This window comes from Athene cunicularia, assembly GCF_003259725.1.
Source record: "Athene cunicularia isolate RWA chromosome 1 unlocalized genomic scaffold, athCun1 chr1_part1, whole genome shotgun sequence".
Taxonomy (NCBI): Eukaryota; Metazoa; Chordata; class Aves; order Strigiformes; family Strigidae; genus Athene; species Athene cunicularia.
In genome coordinates this window covers 31,826,647-31,848,676 of record NW_020799091.1, presented here as the reverse complement: position 1 = coordinate 31,848,676, position 22,030 = coordinate 31,826,647, and the positions used below count along the sequence as shown (strand labels likewise).

The 22,030-nt window shown below is 37.4% G+C and overlaps 1 protein-coding gene across 5 annotated transcripts in view; it reads left to right on the top strand.

Annotated features, from left to right (window-relative positions):
* DGKH (diacylglycerol kinase eta) overlaps positions 1-22,030 on the top strand; it is an 84,910-nt gene that overhangs the window by 2,072 nt on the left and 60,808 nt on the right. The window contains exons 1-3 of one of the 5 annotated variants that reach the window (XM_026843411.1): positions 3,576-3,629; positions 16,693-16,797; positions 17,156-17,257. In XM_026843411.1, the coding sequence (XP_026699212.1) occupies positions 17,158-17,257 (100 nt within the window). In that variant the 5' untranslated portion in view covers positions 3,576-3,629; positions 16,693-16,797; positions 17,156-17,157. Of the gene's footprint in view, positions 1-3,575; positions 3,630-15,495; positions 15,573-16,692; positions 16,798-17,124; positions 17,258-22,030 lie in introns of those variants that run through there. The other 4 variants (XM_026843402.1, XM_026843396.1, XM_026843417.1 and 1 more) reach the window with 4 other exon arrangements.

The window sequence follows — 22,030 nt, the reverse complement described above, 5'->3', positions numbered from 1 at the left end:
ATTTTTTTTTTTTTTAGCAGAAGTTAGAATGTTTGATAACAGTTGCTTCAAAGGACAATGATACAAGGCATTAAAAATGTAGCAAGATTCAGTATTAGTACTTGGTTAGTACTTATTAGTACAGCTTGGTTTTATGCTGTAGTTTGTCTTTGAGATAAAATGCTGAATTGATTCAAATGTAATTCTGTTATTGTTATAATTTCTTACAATAGCATTTTTGGGTTTCTGTCATATTAAAGTGTTGGGGTTTTTTTCATTGCTGATCATATTGCTGTATGTTTCCAAGTCACGTGGAAAATCTGTCTTCACAGTCATACCTTGATTCTGATACTGGTATAAGAAGCAAAGAGTGTTTATAAATCCCTGTTTCTATAAGTCCACAAGTGTGTTTTACACACAGCTCTCTTAATTTGTTTTTTAACTCCTTTGTTGGAACTGAATGATAACATCTGACACAGTTCGTCTTCTGATTCTTAACCTCTGGAAAAGTAAATTTTTTTGAACAAGAACTAGCTAAGAGGAAGACTGTGGGTAAAGTTGATAAAGTTGTCCTTCCAAAGGTCTTGAGTGCAATGCTGACTGCAATGGCATAGTTTTTCTTAACCTGCAAATCCTGTTATTCTCTATTAAAAGTTTGATTTTCCATTTTCCTGAGGATTTTAATTTCACAGGTGGTCCATGTTACTATGTTGGTTGTTCTTCTCCAAAGCAGTACAGTGCAAGCCTCCTGAAAGCTTCATCAGGTCTTCCTTGCTGTGGTAGCTCCCAGGCAGCTACTGAAGTAGTCAGAGTACTTCAAAGATGTGTTTGCATTGGCCTGGACAGTCCAGCGTGTTATGTCAGTCTTAGTTTCTTTACTGTCTAAGAATACAATTAATAAAAAGATTACTTTGACGGAAGGGTTCCGATGAGGGGGTGGCTTTGTGAGGTACCAGCTTGCCTTTTGAAAAGGTTCTTGCTGTTGCTTAGAAGCTCTGCTTCTGCCTTGCTTCTGGCCAGAAATAAAGCTGTCATGCAAGGATCAGGATAGCTGAGGAATAATGAGGCAGACAAAGATGATGAGTTGAGGATCCCAGCAGTCATGACTGTCACTTGTTGTTCTCAATGGGTTATAAGGCTCAGCATCCCCTAAAGATCCAAACGTCCTTAACTGCAGCCTCCATTATGGGAAAAAGAAAATTAAGAAAAGTCTGGCTATACTGTTACTACTGGTCACTGAAGCATGAAATAAAACATTCATCTAGAGATCTAGGTAGACCAAAGAGCTGGACAATCACCAACTATATGAGATTTAACAAGGGAAACTGCTGGATTCTCTACCTGGCATGGAGTAATCTTGGTAAATTTGTACAAATTGGGGGACAGGAGTCTGGAGAGCAGGCCCGTGGAAAGAGACCTGGGGGTTTGGGTTGTTGGCAAGTTGAATACGAGTCAACAGTGTGCCCTGGTAGCTGCAAGGGCCAATCATGTCCTGGGGTGCATCAAACACATAATAGCTAGCTGATCGAAGGAGGCGGTTGTCCCACTCTACACTGCACTGGTGCGGCCCCACCTCAAGTACTGTGTGCAGTTTTGGGCACCTCAATATAATAAGGACATCAAGGTGTCCAGAGGTGTCCAGAAGATGTCCAGTGGAGGGCAACCAAGATGGTGAGAGGTCTTGAGGGCAAGACTTAGGAGGAGCAGCTGAGTCAACTTGGCTTTTTCAACTTGGAGAAGAGAAGGCTGAGGGGTGACCTCATCTCAGTCTACAACTTTCTCAGGAGAGGCCGCACAGGAGGAGGTGCTGATCTCCTCTCTCAGGTGAGCAGCGATAGGATATGAGGAAATGGAATGAAGCTGCACCAGGGGAAGTTCAGATTGAACATTAGGAAAAGGTTCTTCACTGAGAGGGTGGTTGGTCACTGGAACAGGCTCCCCAGGGAAGTGGTCACAGCACCAAGCCTGTCAGAGCTCAAGGAGCATCTGGACAATGCTCTTAGTCATATGAGTTAGTGTTAGGTAGTCCTGTGAGGAGCAGGGATTTGGGCTCAGTGATCCTTATGGGTGGGTTCCTTCCAACTTCAGATATTCTCGATCATATGATTTGGTGTAATTTTGTGTGGGGTATCCTTTATAATCCTCTAGGCCCTTTCAGTATCTCATTCTTCACCAAAGGCGTATTTTACATCTACTGTCAAGATTTCTGGGGAAGACGGTAGTGAAAAAAGAAATCTCAGAGGCTACAGATTTAACAGCTTTTGAGACACTATTTTCATGTCCTGGGTAATTTAGGGCAAACTGTTTTCTCTAAGGATTATTCAAATTCATTTTGAAAAAAAAATTTGGATTTAGAGCTCTCTTGGATTGCAATGTCATCTGTGCAATACGGTAATAGTTGTCATCTTGCTTAAACTTTTGGCTTTTTTCTTTGTGTTTGCCTAACCCAGTCTCCCAGAAACACAGCACAGTGAAGTAAGACATCTCTGGGTTACCAGTTGCCTTGCCTGCGCTGGTTTGGAGTGAGTGGTTGGGGATGGGGTGGGTGATCAGATTTCCAGCAATCCTCCTTATAAATAAACCCGAACATTTATTTTTGCTTCTTTTCCCCTCCATCTTAAAAAAGATAATCCAGCCTTTCTTAAAATTACTTTTTTCTTTATGTCCTAAGTGCCCTGTTAGCATTCTCTTTGTTAAAAAAGCAAAAATTAAATCCTTAACTTCAGCTTTCTAGAGTTAATATAGTCTTTGTTTTGTTGTCCCAATGGAGAGTATTTTTAAGACAAATTTACATAGCTGAGATATACACCAAATGACCATTTTTTCAGGAAAACACACCTTTAAAAATTTATATTAAAAATAATGATTTTTTTTTTTTTTTTAGAAATACTTTTGTCATTTCATTTAATTTCCCCCCCAGCCCTTCATTCTGCAGCCCCCAGCTTGTAGAAGCTAGTGGTTAGTCCTCTTTTGCTCATTTTGGTTTATTTGTTTGGAGACAGAGGTGTGCGTGTCAAGATTTTTCCATGCTCTTTTTCTGGGTAAAGCTCAAGTCCTAATATTCATCATAACACACAGATTTAAGGTTGAGTTTATTTGTAATGCACATGCTTGCAGAATATTTTATGTAACTAAATATCAGTGTTTATTCACAAGAATTACTTTTCCTTTCTTACTACAAACAAATTGAGGTTAAGGGGAAAGTTGAGATAAATAAATATCTTCTAATTAAAATGAGAAGCTGCTAAACTTAAACCAACCCATCTGTTTCAGTTTTTTCCTTATTGCTGATGATACTACTTTTCAATGAACAACCAACTTATTTCTAGCAAATAATTCGTAGTGCACAAGCTTGCACTAGAGTGCCTTGTAATAGATTATAAACATTTTGTTCTGAGCATCCTCATCTAGAGGCTATTAAATAGAGGAAAAGGTGATCCTTGACTTCAGAGTCTTTATATGAGACCATCAAGGCCAGATTCTTCCTACTTGCTTGTTAGGTACCAGTCTTCTAAAGCTGTGGGAAGAGAGTGAAGAGGCAGGAGAAGCCAATTCAGCCCATCAGAGATACACATCATGCTCTCCAATCAGCCACGTCAGGAGCCAAGGCGGGCTTTTGATCACCCCATGCCTGCAGTTCAGTGGTGTGGGTGAGCACTGCGTTCTTGTAATGGTATTGGGTACTCTGCTGAACGTTTTTTCCACAGTGCTTTGCTTCTGCCTCAGAGGATGGTTTATGTTGTTGTCTCATCACAACCACAGAGGAGTGTAGCTTCACAGTATGTTAACTCTTTGGGGAGGCTTTGGGGATGAATCAGTCTCCCATCCTTTGTTGCATGCAAGCAGATTGAGCAGTGACAAATTCTTCTGAGAGCTGTAAATCCTTATGTGTTTTGGTTTGCAGAGATGGAAGATGGCTTATTGATATCTGAAGTGCATTTAGAAAAATCTCTTTATTGTTCTCAAAACAAGAATTGAGACTGAATGAGGCTGAGTAGTGCTCTCCAGCATGCAAGCATGGGCACTTGGAACATTGATGGTGTGCTTTTTTTCTAGTAGGTATAAGGAGTGGTATTTTTAAACACTAGAATGATTCCTGAACAGGCATATTCAATCAATGAAGTTCGTCTTGGCAACAAAGGTGATTACGAATTGTGATTTAAAAGAAGGTTTTGACTTAGGTTAGCTTTTGACTTAGATTGCTACCTCTGCCTTGCTTTTGATCATGAAGAACTGATGCACATTGACGAGGAAAAAAATCTGTAGATATTAACCATGCTGCGTTTCAGTTGTTGAGCCACATGCATGTATAAAATGCCCTGGGTTATTATAAGTCTATCCTAGAATCTCACATAAAATGCACAGGCATCATGTGGCAGCACCTCTATTTAATCCATCCAAACTGATGTTTGAAACATTTAATTCAGTTATGAGTTTTTGTGTTAAATGTGATGGAAAATAATAATTTTAGGGTAGAAATATTGGCTTTGAGGCATTACTTTTTATCGCTCGCTTTAGACATTTGACTTGGGTTAGGCCAACTTCTAGTGCATCTAAGAATTACACAAAGCCATGGACTCTCAGTTTCTTACTATATGTCTATTCAGAAAAGTGATAATCCTGTGCAGATTAATTCTGTTATCTATTGTGTCCGAGAGTAACAGAAGTAATTTAATTGTTGTTCTGTAAGGTGCCCTCCAGGAACATAAGAATTAACATACTAGATGATACTCAAGATGGGGATTCAGCTTGCCCTAATTTCAGGGTGGGACTCAATGATAGGTTTATAGACCCCTGAATTTAGGTATCTAGGATAAGATTAATAGCTCTTTAAAGTAGACTCCTGTAATTGCTCAATTCAGCGTAGACTCCACTGATTATTAACTAAATCTCCTTTAGGTGCAATAGGAGCTTTGTCATTCAGGGCATCTGAAATGTAGACCCTTGATTTCAGCTTTCTGAATCAATATTTTTGTTGAATATGCATCTTCTGGAAGTGGTCATCCTGAGAGGGAGGAAGCTGCAGTAAGCAGATTTGCTGTCCTGGGAAGCCTACTTCAGTTCTTAATAATTAGAAATTGGCTGGAAATGAGACTTTATATTCCAACCAATACCAGTGATTACTAGGATTCTGTGTATGCTTGCAAAAATGTCCAATATCATAATTTTTTGCTGATTTCTTAGTTTTAGTGATGCTATAGACCATTCAGACCATATAGTCTAATTATTTATTCTGTGGAAAAAATATTTCCTTGGAGAAGTCTTAATGTGCTGGGCTTAATTTAAGTATTCTCACCCAGCTTTATGAGACAAAGGCAGCAGAAACCTGTAAAGTGTCTGTTCTTTATTGTATATTTTTTTATTACCTCCTTTTGATTTGACTGTTTTTCAGGGTAATCTTTGTAAACATTTTTTATACTCTTTCCCATTGTTGCTGTTCTTCTGACTATTATTCTGCAGCATCATCTTGTAACTCAAGTGACCAGTTTGGCACTCAGGGAACACAAGTCATGGATATTTGGGACTATTTTCTAAATTAACGCTCATTTACATACCTTATGGATCCCACATTTTGTCTGTTTTCTGCAACAACAATACATTATGCATTTTTTTACTCTCTGTAGTGACACTAAGATCCTTTTCCTGTTAATTTGGAGCTGTTTGTGATACATAAATACTTTTATGCTTCTGTGTTTTTTCTCTGGTGTGTATTTCTTGTTTTTTACTAACACTGAACTGTTTCAAGTCACTACCATCTCTTTAATACCTCACTTGGCTCACTCTGAAGTACCTGGGTGATCAAAGAGGGGGAACTAAGAAATAAAAATTTTGTAAATGTTCCAGTATCTCTATTTTAAACTTCCAGTTTAAGAGTTGCACCATAAAATTTTGTTAGAGGATGATAAGGTGCTTATTATCTATTAATCTTTTCCCATATTAAAAGTTCCTATTATTCCTTCTTTTTTTATATCCCTTAGCTTTTCATCTCATTGCATGATCGAGACATAAAAATAATTGGTCTTTTCAGTTCAGTGATTGAACTAAAAATAATTACGGGTTGTCCTCATGTTTTTAACTTTTTTGTACAGAAGTACTTCATTTAGTTCAAATTAAATTTTGTTTTAAAGTATTTTTTTTTCATATTATATAAAGAAAAAAACAAAACATGAATGACATTTCATTAAAGTTAGTCCCTGAATATAATTTTGTTACAAAAGTTTAAAGGTTTGTATTTCTTCGATTTACACATTTTTGGTCAGATTTATCAGTTCACTTTGACCTGAAAGCAGATGGTTCTGCTTAATACGTTTTTAAACAAAAAAATCTTTATCCAGTTGTCTGCAATTTCCTTGATATTCTGTAAATTTGGATAAATTTTGAAAAACTAAAAATATATATTTCTGATTTTCCTTTGACCTGTTATTTTGAGATGGTTAGGTATTTTTATAAGTTAGTGACGCCAAATTGTCTATTGGAGCAACTGCGCTTCAACTATGGTTAAAATTTATATTGTTTTCTTCGAGTCTATAATCTTTCCTTCCAGAACTCTAATTACCCTATTCCTGTCCATATTTCTGAATGTAGCATATCCTGTGTTTTGGTTGGGGATGTAAAGTTTACTGGCATATAATTTATGTGGAACCAGCTTAAAGTATAAACAAATTCTTTTCATCTTCAAATCCTCCTGTACAGCCACTGTTTTTAATGGGAGGTTGCCCAGTTGTACTGGAAACTCAATTCTTGTGATTTGTCAGAATTTCAAGTTGAGTATTACAACCAGGCCTGAAGGCATATTGCTTTTTAGCAGTTTATTTCAGCCCTGCTGCTTCTGACATGAGTAAACTCTCTACTCATCATTGAGATAGCTGCTTCTAATTGGTTTTAGAAAATTAACTTTTAATATTCACAATGGGCTTGGAAAACAGAATGCATTGCCAGACATTTCCAGTATGTTGGAGAGATAACGTTAATTTCTTAGACTTGGACATATTTTGCTTCCTTTCATGCCACCCAGATTTTTTCACCGTTGTTATTGAGACTTTTCTTCAGGGACTATGAGAACTTCAGGGAATGTGAGAACTGCTTAACCTTCCCCAAGCCACATCAAAAGGAAATGAGAAGAGCCTTTTCCCAAAGGAGTTTAAAACCTTTCATCTGTGAATTTGGGCACTCCAGTCGTCTATCTTTTCACATATCAGAGACAAAGAGAGAGAGTTCCGAAACTGGGAATAATTATCCGAATACTGTTTTTTAATTTTATTTAAATAATAAAACATCAATTCAGTTTTGTTACTGACTCCTGATTTGACCAGAGTTTGGGATCTTGAGCTTTATTTAAGTGCAGAAAAGCTTATGGATGCCAGTGGAAGTATTGCTCTGATGCTGTTCCACTTGTTTACTAAATCCAGTTTACTGTGGTTTGGTCTCAGTGGACATCAGGAGATGGTTTCTTTACTCATAGCCTTTAAGCCTCATTCAGATACTGTTCTACCTCAGTCTGTTTTTCCCCAGGGTCTGCTCACCTAAATGTTGCACTGACCCTTTCTGGGTTTTCTGCTGCTTCTCTTTCACCATCTTTCTTATTTCTATAGTTTAGTGAAATCATCTTGCTACTCCTGAGTTGGGAGAGTCCTGCGATCATAGGGTTATCAACCACCTGCAAGGCTTCGGCTTGTTCCAGGCTTGGAGTGGTTTCCCCTGGTTCCAGCTATTACTAAGCAAAATTTTTTCAGTGCCTTGTTCTTAGCCTGGATGATTGCACTTTCTGGTTTGCTCTGTAGGAATACTCTGGAGCACAGCTATCTGCAATTTTTTTTTCTTTGTGAAAAATGTATTTTGAGCAAATTTCTACATATAATCTCTGCTGACATTCCCTTAAAGGGAGACATTCTTGCTTCATTTCTCCCTTTAATAAACCACAAGGACATGAAAGGAATGGATTTGTGTTTGGAAACATGTTTCTGTTTCTTGATAAATATACATAAACCAAGTTTCAAATAGTTTACACATTAAATTTGCTTAACTGAACACAGTCTTGTGTGAACACTCTTTAGTCTGCATGAACCTCTGCTATAGGTGTATCTTAACTGCATACTAATTTTAATCACCATCATTATCATTATCTGGGTATGGATAATGAGTTTACGTTAGTATTGTGAAATTATTTGTGTGAAGAAAAACAACTATCAGTGAAGTGCTAGGTACCGTGTGTGGTGCTTTCCTTAGGATTCCTCCCAGCATACTTTAAATCATACTTATCCTTTGGATGTACAATAACTCCCTGGGTTTGGGTACACGTTGAAATTTCCTTTGCATTCCAATTAAGTGTTAGCATTGCTAACAGTATATACTGATGATGGTGGGAGTCGGCACACATTTGTAGAAGTCTTTACTTAAAATACCTTCCCCTGTCTGCATCCCACCCTCAGAAACATTGCATTTTAAATTTTGCCCTTGGCCTTATCAGAAGGGTCATTGTGTGGCACTGTTTGAAGATGGGGGAGTGGCATATCCAGACATTCCCCATGCCCTGTATGCAGTCTAGCACAGGGCTGACAGAGGGCCTGGAGTGACGTCTGTGAATATCTCCAGGCCTCTTGTTTTCACCAGGAGGTTGAATATGGTTGGAAACAGCTCAAGTTCCTGTGCTGGCCTCACCACTCTGACTCAGGTTTGCATGGGTAGCTAACTCTTGGAATGGATTTAGTTCTTCCCTAGTTGTGAACTATCTGCTGTTTCATACAGGTGCTGACTAGCCTCTAGATGACGAAGGCTTTTTGATGCTCCCAGACAAAGCAATACCCAAACCACAGAAAGAGAGGGGAAGTGCTTTGTATTCCACTTTGTTCAATTTTCCACTCAGGGTGTTGTGTTTTTTTTTTTTTTTCTATATTCAGGCAGTTTAGAAACAAAACAAAAACTGAAATAGCAAATTAATATGCTGAGGGGAAAAAAAAATTAGACAAAAGCAATTAGTGTGCACTTGTGATGCACTTAGGGTTTTTTCCTCCATTTAGCATTTGCTCATTTTCCCCCGCCCTCTGACAGTGACAAAAAGACGTAATGAAGCTGAGAGCTCTTTGGGTAGCTTTGGGTGTGACTTCGAAGTTTTAAGCTTCTTATCTCTTACTTGATGTACTGTCTCCCTTTCCCTAGAGTGTCTGGAGATGTTGAAGCTTTAAGTTTCATTATGAAAAAGCAATAAAGCATTTCAGCTGTGAGTCTAAAATCCATAGATAAATCACTTGGGATTGAGCTATTACAAGAAAGCTGAACACTTTACAGAAGAGGAAGACAGGGGGATGCTTAAAAATGTGACCATCCTGGTCTGTATTGTACATTTTCGTTCTTGTTACATTTGTTCGAAGCTTGTTTTCCAGAGATTTCAAGCTTCAGCAGAAATTTTTTAAAAATAGCTCACAGAAAATGTCTTTTTTTTCTTCTTGTAGTTTTCTAAGAGTTTCTTTAATTTGTGAAACACAGTAAGATTTACACAGAAGTAAATGCATTTAAAATAACTTTCATTTCCTTGTCTGAACTCGTGATATAGCACTGATGAAGCAACTGGGGTGTTTAGAGAACAAGCACTGAGGATTCCCAGATTTCGTTTTTCTTGCAGTTTTACACTTAACCTATTCTTTGATGTTTCTTTCTGTTCTTGGGTTTGCTATATTTAAATACTGATTTAAGATAACTTTCTAATTCTTCAGTCTAAATTCACAAAACTTTCCTACCCTGCTTCTTGTAACTGTCTCGTTATAGTTATACTTCTGAAGAATAATATTTTTTTGTTAGCAGTTGATTGATGTTGGATACATGAAGTCAGATTTGGGGAACTGTCGATTTCTGACAAAGTGACCTTTGCTGGATACTTTTTGCATCTGTTTTACAGTTTGAAGCTCTACATGTTGTAACTGGATTACTTGATTTACCTGGATTCTGTTTTCACAGAATCATGTAGTGATTTGGGGTTTGGAAGGGACCTCTAAAGGTCATCTGGTCCAACCCTCCTGCTGAAGCAGGGTCATGTAGAGCAGGCTGCTGAAGCAGGGTCACATAGAGCAGGCTGCCCAGGACCATCTTCAGACAGTTTTTTAATATCTCTAAGAATGGAGACTCCATAACTGCCTTGAGCAACCTGTGCCAGTGTTCATTCATCCTCACAGTAAAAAAGTGTTTCCTGATGTTCACACAGAGCCTTCTGTGTTTCAGTTTGTGCCTATTGCCTCTTAGCTTGTCACTGGGCACCAATGGCAAGAGCCTGGCTCTGTCCTCTTTGTACCCTCTGTTCATGTATTTACATATATGAGTAAGATCCCCCTGAGCCTTCTCTTCTCCAGGCTAAACAGTCCCAGCTCTTTCAGCCTCTCCTCATATGTCAGATGCTCCAGTCCCTTCATCATCCTTGTGGACCTTCCCTGGACTGTGTCTAGTATGTCCGTACCTCTCTGGTTCTGAGGAGCCCTGAACTGAACACAGCACTCCACGTGTGGCCTTACCAGTGCTGAGCAGAGGGTTGCTGCAAGGGCACATAGCTGGCTCATGTTCAATTTGTTGTCCAACAGGACCCCCAGGTCCTTTTCTGCCAAATTGCTTTCTAGCTGAGTGGCCCACAGCATACACTGATGCCTGGGGTTGTTCCTCCCGAGGTGCAGGACTTTGCACTTCCCCTTGTTGAACTTCTTGAGGTTCCTGTCAGCCCATTTCTCCAGCCTATTGAGGTTCCTCTGGATGGTAGCACAGCCCTCTGGTGTATCAGTCGCTCCTCCCAGTTTTGTGTCATCAGCAAACTTGCTGAGGGTACGCTCTGCCCCATCATCGAGATCATTAATGAAGATGTTAAATGGGACTGGACCCAGTATTAACCTTCGAGGTACACTGCTAGTTACTGGTCTCAACCTAGACTTTGTGGTACTGATCACAAAGCTCTGGGCCTGGCCTTTCAGCCAGTTTTCAGTCTACCTCACTGCCTGCTCATCAGCCTCTCTATGAGGATCTTAAGGAATAGTGCTGAAAGCCTTACTTTATCTACCTCTGTCTCTTCATCCACCAAGTTGGTCATTTCATCATAGGTTACCAGGTTGGTCAAGCATGACTTCCTCTTGCTGAATCCCTACTGACTTTTCCCAATCACCTTCTTGTCCTTCATGTGTCTGGATGTGTTCTGGGAGATGCTTCTTCATTTTGCTAGATGTGGCAAGGCCACTTAAATTACCTGGTCTGGATTCTACGGCAGAGTGAAGTCAGAGTAAACTTTATACCTGTCACTGTGATGTAGCCACTTTTGTCCCACCTTTTAGTTAAGGCCACTTGTCCTTAAGTGTGTGGTGTCCTTAAGGTGTGGTACACCTTAAGGTGTACTGGTGCAGGAGATGATGTGTGGGACTAACCCTTTTCTTCATCCTCCTAAGAGATTTTATCTTGGGGGCCAAAACCACACATTACTTCATTACTTGTGAGCTTGGCAACAGTGAAATAGGAGAAGGCCAGCAAAAAGAGGGAAGCAACATTTTAGTGGAGTAGACAGAGCTAAGTGTTCTGATTATAAATTCTGTATTGTACGCAGGCAAATATAATAGCCATTTATTACTAGCCTTGCTTTTAAATCCTCCACTCCCTTTGTAATTTATACTTTTGCCTGGCTTGGCTCATCTTGAAAAATAATAATGACGATTCACCCTAAAGCACCAACTACACCTTTGTCAGTGACAGTGTTGTTATAATTTATTTACTATCCTGAATCCAAGAAACTAAAGTACTGTAGAAAGCTGCCCAACTGTTAGCACTGTGATTTCTGCAGGTAAGTTCTGGTAGGTATGGGAGCATCAATGACCCTAGCAGTCTACTCCCACCACTGTGATGGAGGTGCATTCATCCATCACATTCATATGGACCCACCTGCATGAGGACAGGGAAATGGAGCATCAGACAGAAAGCAAGGGAGGCATAACATGGTATGCAGGTATTTGCCAGAACTCAACTTGCTGACGTCTAGAAGGACAGAAAAGCTACAAAGCATTAAATCTGTTATGTTCGTGCCCCAGACATTGGGTGTGGTCCCTAAGAGGAGAGGTGGGGGTGCTCTCTCTCTTTATATCACCCTCTCTTCATTAGTTCCAGAAAGATATTTTAAAAATATCTGTTCACAGAACAGGAAAACCATTTCCCCGCCCATTTCAGATTCTAAATGATGTTTCTGCATTACTAAGTCAATTCAAGATCAGCCATATAAAGTGCTATTAGGGTAATGCCTGATAATAGTTTAGAGCAACAGAAGGTGCTTTAATGCAAATATCATATTGCAGGAAGCAGGGTGCTTTACAGTAGCTGCTATGTTGCTGCTTAGCTGTAGGCCATTATTTTCTTGATTAGCAGATGTAGCGTCTGCATTTTTCTTTGAATCGGTAAAGGAAAACAGAAATGTAGCCACAAAGCTTAGGGAAATGTATTTTCTTTTATATTGCTGACATGATAAAATGTGTTAAAATTAGGCAGTTTGCTTTAATTGAGCTCTTTATGATTTCATTTTACAGATCATAAGTCTAAGCCCACTGGGTTGAAGGTGTATAGAATGTTATCTGTAAAGTTAGTCCCTTTGAAAGTGAAAGATGCTTTCAGATTTACACTGAATTTAATGGCAGTTTTATTTCAGGATGTTAAGCTTGTTTCTAATGAGTGCTGTCTGAAAGAAAAATTGCAGTAGTGGCCCAAAACTTGATTGTAATTTTCATCAAAGTAAGTTCCATATGCGTATGTACATATATATGAATATGCATATATTTTTAGAAACCAAATTATCCTAGTGTCAACAAGTGTGAAAATCCCAATTTATGGCAAGACCTACGTGGTGGCAGACTGAACAATGTCCTCTTGTTCTCTCCTTCATTCCCCACTCAAAAAGCCCCCTATTTTTCTGAACAGAACAGGAACAGTATCGCAGTAATAGGCCATTTTTCTTCCTATCCAGACATACTTTATTTTCTGTGATGTTTTAGGACTTGTGTTGTTTACCTTCAGCTTTTAAGATTGTATATGCTCACTCTTTCCCTATGCCTACTGCGTTAAAAGCATTTTTTATTCCCACTACGTCAATTCCGTTACTTTCCAATACACTGCAGTATCTGGCTTTAATAACTCCCTCTTCCAAAATCAGCAATGACTTCTTGGCTACTTGACAATGGTGAAAATTTTCAAAGTAACTTAATCTTCTAAATTAAATCTACTTGATTTATTTATTTTTGAGGCCTTTTGTCTGTCTTCATCCTTCTTGATTTGTCTCCTGCTTTTTCAGCGTGTGAACCATTCGCACCTGAGTTCCTCCAAGAGTTAAGAATTTTCTTATTCTTATGTTAACTCAGTGGTCTTTCAGTGGTTCCTGTGACACTTCTTTGTCTTTCTATTATACAATTTTTTTCTTGTCTGTTGAGAGTTTAGCACAGTGATGTATAAATAGTAATATTTGGGACAGTGAGCATTATTTTTTTTAAAAAAAGGAATATATTGTAGAAGAAAAGATACTGACTTTGGTCCATAGGAAAAAAAAAAATACAGGACTTCAAATATGACTACATGCAATGAGATAAGATCACTAGTAAAATCCAAACTTACATGGCTGGAAAATAAAAAAAAAACAAATCCATTTTAATTTCGATTATGTCTGCATACAGGTTCAACTGTCTTTAATGAATGCATTCTAAACATCCCACTTATGTTAGTTAATTATAACTTTCTTTAAGCATCCGTAAGAACACATGTGTTCTGTGTAAATGCAAGTAAGAAGGTATAGGAGGTCATTCCCACTTAAGGACAAACAGGAACAGCTATAGTGAATTAGAATAAAGATCATAAAACCATACTGAATCAAAGTAGTATAATAGCAGTAACAGTTAGTCAAGAAAGTGTAAGCAGCAGAGCATGTACAGTGATTCTTCTTCTTGCATAACTTTCCAAAGTCCACTCATTGGATTTTGAGGAGTTTGAAGGTTTCAGATACTGTGTTTTATAGTATATGATGTATCTATTCATTATGAATTTGGCAAATACCTTTTTAGACATTTATACTTCTGGTGTCTTTGATGTCCTTTGGGAATACTTTTCAAGTCTAAATAATGGGTTATGTTTAGGAAAAAACACTTCTTGTTGTTTGCTCATAATTTCCTTGGTTCCCTGAGTTCTTATGTTACATGAAATATCTAATAAATAATGGGAGTAGATCTTGTCCGTGATTAAGAGACTAAAATAGATGAGAACCTAAACAGATAGCTTAGTTTCTCTCTTTTTTCTTTTTTTAAAAAATTCCAAGCATTGTCAATATTTTTTGCATATAATGCATTTTGTCTTTTTTCATGTTATCATATACCTTCTTGAAGTTTGTTGTTAAAATATGTAAATCAAAAATAATATGTGGTTTAATCATCATGTTATAGGTGCTATATTTACATATATGTATGTCTTCCAACTTTCCACTTTATTTTTATAGCACTAATTGCTCCTACATGTGATCATCAGTGTATAATCTGCCTTTTAGACTGTTAAAATGATCTGAACTTTATTTTTGTTATGCTTTGAATTTATTAAGAAGTTGGGATAGAGGAATTGCTGGTAGGTTTACATGCACTAGTTAGCAATGTTTGGTGACATGTTTTGTTGCCGGTATGTGGGGATGTAATACCTTTTGAGATGACCTTTGGTGTCCCACCTGGCTTATTTATAGCTGTTCTGGGTGCTGTGGTCCTTTGTCATTTACCAGCCCCATGCTGATGCTTTGGATACCAAAGGACATCTCCATTGGCACTAGATAACTATGTGTAAGTAACTGAACTAAGGTGCCGATTTTGGGAGGGGAGAGTGGGGGGATGCACAGGGGTTTTATGTGATTAGTAGTATTGAAGACATGAGTAATATAAATAAACATGACTTTAAAAAATCAAGATTGTCAGGAGTGTTCAGCAATAAATGCAGCTGTTGTTGCTTAATGGCATTTCACAACATCTGATTACAGTTTACCATCAATAATCAAAAAGTGCAGAGTTTTGGATGGACTTGTCCTTACTTAATCTGTATTATAATATCATACTATATAATAGGAAATAATCTGGTGGGTGTATTTGCCCAAATAAGATTTCTGAGTCAACTGAAACCTGGAAATTCCAGCAGAATGCTGATTGTTGTTGGAGCCAGGGTTATATTATGATTTAATGGCTTTTCTGGGCTTCATTTGATGACCTGGCCTAGAAAAACATTTTGAAGTAATAAAGCGTCTATTTGGCTCCAAACTAATGAGAGGAACATTGCTCTTTGCATTAACTGTTCTTTAGGAAGAGCCGTGGAGAGCTACTAATAAACCCTATTAAAAAGCTTAAGCAAGATTGAAGGAAATAAAAACCAGAGAAACTATTCCATTCCATGTGAAGTGAGTAAAAAAAAAAAAAAAAAAAAGCAAGCCCACAGGGTTTTTGCCTCCCCTCCATGTGACTTGCAGCTTGCTGCACTTCAGTTACGTTGCCTCTGAGGTATGTTGAAGTGCAGCTCAGTTTAAATGAAGAAGTGGATAGAACAATTCAAGGCTAGAGACTATCTAGGACAGAGATTGGGTAAGTAAATGCAGCTGTAAATATGTGTTTATTAATACTGTGCAAATGTTACAATATCTAGCCTTTAAAACAAGTCCCTGACCTATAATTTTTTGGTGGTCCTTTTTTTGTTTTACTTAAGTAATTTGCAAGTGTGGGTGGTACATACTGTGCAATAGATTTATGTATAAGACTGATAAAGGATTTAATTTTATTTTTCAGACTTCCTACTACAAAGCAAATAACTTTAATTTCATGGACTTATTTTATTTTAAATTCTTTGCTGTGTAAGTAACTGCTTCATCTATTTTAGTGCAGTGCTCAAAATAATTTCAGTGGGAGTTAGCTGATAGTTTCTGGTGCCTTCCTGTTATTTTAATTATTTTTCTGCTGGTGAGGGAGAGGGGAAAATAGCTTATACTCTGAACCTCCTAGATACAGCGTTTTTAGATTTCTAGAATCCAACTCCAGACCACTGAAAACTCCCGAGCATCAACTTTTCCCAGGAATTTGTTCAACCATCCTAGTAGCATATTATTTCAGTTGTTTGGTTTTGTTCTCTGTGTTGTTTTGTAGAGATTTTTATGTGTTCTTATACTGAGTTTTATACAGAAAGTTTTGTTTTAAATTTATATGTTTAAATTTGTGTAAATCTAATATCAATTTACAAGATAGAGAAATACGATGAAAGCTTTTGTTGTCGTTTAAGACTTCCAGGCTTTTGATTTTGATGTGTTTTTGTCTCTAGCAATTGGAAGGGACCTTGCAGTTGCTATAATGCTGTTATGAAATAGGATTGCAATCTTAGTCAATTAGTGAGTTCCGGAAAGGTTGTTTTAGCAGTTTCAGTGCCTGCCATTTGAGTATTTAAATCTCAGTGCATAGACAAAGAGCCGAGAAGGAGGAATGATCAATATTTGTTGTAATGACCTATACTGAAGCCTGATTTGAATCTTGGGAGCTGAAAAAGGAAAAGGAAACTCCTTTATTGTTGGTAGTGTATTAAAGATAATATTTTTAACTGTTTAACATCTTGTGATCTAGGGAGTGTCTTCCTTTCGCAGGAAAGAGTACATTAAATATTATAGTCTTACCGTGATCTTTACTATCTGGATTAATCAGAATGTGTTATCTTTTTCAGATAATCACTCCATTTAGGAGGCTAATATTGTGTGCTGAGAACAGAAAAGAAATGGAGGACTGGATAAGCTCTCTGAAGTCCGTTCAGTCCAGAGAACACTATGAGGTAAGTTGTCATCGCTCATGGTGCAACCTATTCTAGCTCAACAGATCAAGCTATAGGACACACAACTGGAGTATTCAACCTCCTTAGTGTAAAAAGTTTGTGTAATGTCAGAGTGAAGCTTCATGTTAAGACCTTTACTAGCAAAATGAGAACTTATTATCACACTTTTGTTTAGAAGTGTGGAGGGAGAGCAGGCTAAATACCCTTTGGAAAATAATTCTGGTGAACATTGCATTGTTGTCCCCTGTAATATGGAACCATAGGTAATTTCAGTCACCGTAGCTGTGTTCTGTACTTGCAAATTTGTCTTAACTTCTCCTTTACTAGACCGCACAGTTTAATGTGGAACATTTCTCAGGGATGCATAACTGGTACGCCTGCTCCCATGCCCGACCTACCTTCTGTAACGTGTGTAGAGAGAGCCTCTCTGGAGTCACTTCTCATGGCCTGTCTTGTGAAGGTAAAATAAACACTTCCTTCCCCCTGTTTATAATTCTGCATATGTAGACGGATGGCTGAAAGTTTAAGACAAGTAGTAATTCTGAAAATAATGAGTAAAAAAAAAAAGCCTGAAGGGAAAAATCTATTCACTTCCTTTTGGGCAGAGAGACTGCTAATGATCAGGCTCACCTTCTTCGTGTTCCAGGTGCCTTTTTCTAATGCATTTCAATAAACTGGTTCCTTCTGCTGTGGTGACCAGTTCAGAATGTGGTGGGTGGGCGGTTTGCAAGAAAAGATATGGTTTGTTTGATTCGCTTGTCATGAAATAAAATAGTCTTACTGGTTTGCAGAATAAGCGTTCTTCAGGAAAAATATCATAATGATAGTTTCTGCCCAAAATATATAAAAATTCTGAACACTTTGTTCAGTGCTGTGACTACTTTCCCTGCAGTTCTTGTTTGCTCTGTTGCTGCTGCCTGATCCTGCAGTACAGGCAGGACAGATGAGGACAGATTTATGACTTTAAAAATTCTCTCATCCAGTGATGGGCTAGAGATGTAGATGTGTTTGTGTTTTGATGATTCAACAGATGAATCCAGCACAAAGCAAAAGGAGGTGTGGCTAAGACTTCAGAATTAATAATATCTGGAGAAATGATATTTTTGCAAACAAATATTTATAATAAACCTGAAACACCCCTATTTATTTTCCTCTGCAAGTTCTGTGAAAATGTTGTAACAGTCTGGTTGTCTTAGAATCCAGAAGAAAATAAAGCATCCATGTGACCTTACAATAGATATGAAATATAGAGATATTTAAGTACCAAAGTAGCTAACTATCCGGACAAGAGTTACACCATTCAAAACTTGATTTTTTGGATGCATGTTACCCAAATGCAAATGCATTTCTGTTATTGATGCTTGTTATAATACTTGAGGTTATAATACTTGAGGTCTGAGCATAATAATGTGTATAAAGGAAATCTTTGAAAGGAAACATTAACCCACAGTCCTGAATTGTCCATGCTTTTAATGTAGCTAATGGTGCAGTTGCCAAGGAACAGGACAAACCCGTTTCATAGAAATCAGAAGTAGCATAGTTACTTCCAACTTCTCTGGTATATATTTTCCATTGAGCATAAGTTGTGTGGACAGTTTTATGGCAATTAGGGTATTTTCAGTGTCTGATATTGGCAGATTGAAGTGTCATGTGCCTAACTAAAATGCAGTTGCATTGCCTCTGTGTACAAATAGTTGTATTTGCTCAGGCAAAGGAAAGGAAAGACTTCTTTCATAAAGAATTCAACTTTTCATACTCTTTTAATACTACAGCTATTTTAAAAGGCTGTTCAGTAAGAATTATTCTTGTGAGGAATGTTAATGGTTGTAGTTCATTGTTTTCTGGTTTTTAGTGTCTTATTTTGCTTCCAAGTATGGTTTTGATTTCCAAGGTGTTGGCATTAATGTTACATTAAAGAAATTTCCTTAATTTCCAGATTTGGACTTTGTCACTTTTCCGCGTAGTATATTATAAATGAATGCTACATTTATCCACATTTCTGATGCCAGTTGATCTTTCAGCAGTTTTTACGAATGGCTTGTGAAGGTAGTTTGGATTTGCTTTCACTGGTCCACAGTTTCATAAACATATATGACCTGGCTTGGTTTGTGTAGATACTATGATATTCTTTTATCTATTAAGTTTACCTCCACTTACTTATAAGCTACGTTTATACCTATTTTCTTCATTTTTTCCAAGGATTTTTTAAAATAAAAAGAGAACTTAAATTATGCATGTAATCTAAATAATTAATCTAAAATCTAAATAAATAATCTAAAAGTTGACTCTTTTACTGGAATACTCATACTTTGTCCCTGATTCTGTATACCTGTGAAAACCTATGTTAACTGTCCTTCATTTCTTCATCAAAGAAGTTTATTTTGGTTTGATACTACTTCTTTCTCTAAAATTCTTATGTGACTGAGTTCATATATACTTGCTTCTGCCATGTGCACTTCCAATGTGTTTCATCATCTATTTTTTTTTACTTAACCTGTGCTTGCAATATGCATTGTTTGAGGAGATGATGTAGGAATCTTAAGATTCCCTAGACACGTTCCGTGCTACTTTTTCTCATTACATCTTTAAAAAAACTCTTTAAATATTCATGCCTGGCATCTGAAACCTCCAGCACTGCTTTACACTGGGAATCCATTTATATATATACTAAATTCAATTATTTGTGTGGTCATTGATCTTAGGCTATTCTATTATGTCTTGTATTGAGAAGCATGAGAGGCTTCTTCTCAAGAGATATTGGAGCTCTTCCTCCTCCCAGTGATTTGGGTTACTGGCACACCAAGTTATCTTGAAAGTAGCTTCAAGTGTTTGTGCTCTTTGTGGTCTGATTCTTGACTGTTAACTGTAGGTAAAAATAAAAATATATCCTATTGCTGATATTTTGGAGCTTACAATTCTTGAGAATATCAGTCTTTTAATTTTTGATTCTCTTAAGCCTGCTAGTCACCAGCAACTGCTTTTTTTCAGACTGACCACACAAGCCTATCTCCCTTTTGGAGGTAAGATGGGTGCCTTCTTTTTTCATAGCACCTTCTTCCCCAGTAGCCTTCAGCAAAGATTGACCAAATTAATTGCAGACCACCCTGAAGATACTCCTGTAAGTTTTGTGGAAGTTGCTGTAGGAAGAGAGGGTATGTAAATACCTTTTCTAGGGAAAAGATTAGTGTGAACTTGTGTTTTTTTAGAAGTCAAAGAATCAATATGTGTATTAAACTGAAGGTGTAAATTCATATCGAACTATGCTTCATTCTTTCTGCCGCTCAAAAACCAATTGACTTTTAAAAATTTCAGTCATACAGTCCTTTGAGATGCAGTAGTATTCCTCCCACCAATTCCTGCGTCTGTGTCTTCCCAAAAGATAATCTACTTTTCAAGTGTTGGCTGCATGTTATGTTGCTCTAGCGAGCTCTAAAGGACTGATCTCCACAACATACGTCCCCAGTCTTTACTAGGACAGAGAAATTTTTATTTTCCTTGCTTTTGAAATTACTCCAAACACGCTGAATCAAAAAACAAAGGCTTTTGTTCTTTGTGCTCCTGAAATGTTTCTCTTATTCAGAATTTAGCTTGCTGTATGCTCAGGAGTCTAAGCCTAAGGAATTGTCAGGTAAACCCGGGAAGCATGAAATGTTTAGGCAAAGAAACCTAAAGAAATATAGATCATTATCTACAGAAACTCTTTCAAAGCTCTCTAGCCTCAATTACTCTGTATTAATACAGCACTTCTATCCAAGCCATTGCCAGTGGAACACTGCCTTTAGGATTATTCTCAAAGATGCATTTCCTCATGTAATGTTTTCATTATCATGACTGAATCTTGATTGTTGAGTACCAAATATACCTAGTAAACTGGAGATCACAATTTAAATGAGATGCTTTCTCCTGTGATGAATTACACAAACAAGCAATACTAAAAAAAAACACTTTAGGATTGTGAAGTCAAGCAATAAGAAAATATTGTGATTAAATTGCCTCTGCAGGTACACTTTGTACACTTGGTCTTTTTTCGTTATGATTGGTGGGTCTTGCCCACAAAACCCTGTTCTTATCCACTGCACAGGGTATTGTACACACATTCCTTGGGTAGTCATTGTCTCAGGGATTTTTGACACATTTTCTGCACAGGATGGAGACTGAATACTGAATGAAGAAAGGAAGAGAATGAATGTTCCTTGTTAAAGATTAAAGAGTAATAGAAAACTATTTTCTGTGACTTTGTTGTCACATTGTGCCCCTCTATTATCCTGGGGAAATCACTTGAATAAGTTTATCAAATCAGCAGTTATGTGTTCATAATCTGGGACCTATCACAGAAATGCTGAGTTTTTTTGTAACTGCAAAAATCAGTTGAAGCTGTTCTGAAGTCATGGATAATTTGAAGATATATGGTATTGGAAAAAAGGTCTTAATTGTAGTAGTGCTAGGTGTAATAATAATGATAATTTTAAAAGGCCAGGAAGAAATGAATATTGGTGTCTAAAAAGCAGTATTTCACTAGCTTTTGGCAAAAAAGGCAAATACCTGTGAAAATGATTATGAACCAGAGCATAGCAGAGCCTCATGCTTATTAAGAACCATCCATTGCATGCAGTGAATGAGGGTCGGGTCCTATTCTCAAAAAGTGTATGATCATATAACTGAAGACTTTACACCTGCATGTGGAAAAGACAGTGCAAAGCTATATTGCAAAATTAAGTTGCATGAGTAACTTAATTTTGCAGTACTTGAGTTAGTGATAGGAGTATTCTTTTAGCGCTCTGTAGTATCAAATTAATTTAGAGAGTTATTTATTTGTGTGAAAATAGTAAAAACTACCAAGAAAATGCTGAATTTTGTCCTTTATAACACAGACTTAAGCTTCAAATTGGAGTGAAGTTACGTTGCTGTTTTCATGTGAGTCACTTTGTTTTCACTGTGTATTGTCCATCCATCATGTGATAGTATTCTTGGAAACAAAACATCAGGTTTCTTGGAATACTTGATAACTTAAACTATAGATACTAGCTCAGATATCTTCAGATCAGTTTCAAGACCTTGGCTTTTGCCTTTGAAGTTGGAAAAGAACAGTTGAAGCTAGTTCTTCTTTGAAGAACGCAGAAGAGAAACGCATCATAAAATAGGTGGTAGAGTGATAAGTTTGGGAAATAAAAAATTGAGTGTCCTGCCAATGTAGTTGATTTAATTGATGGGTGGCTAGAATGAAAGGCTTTTG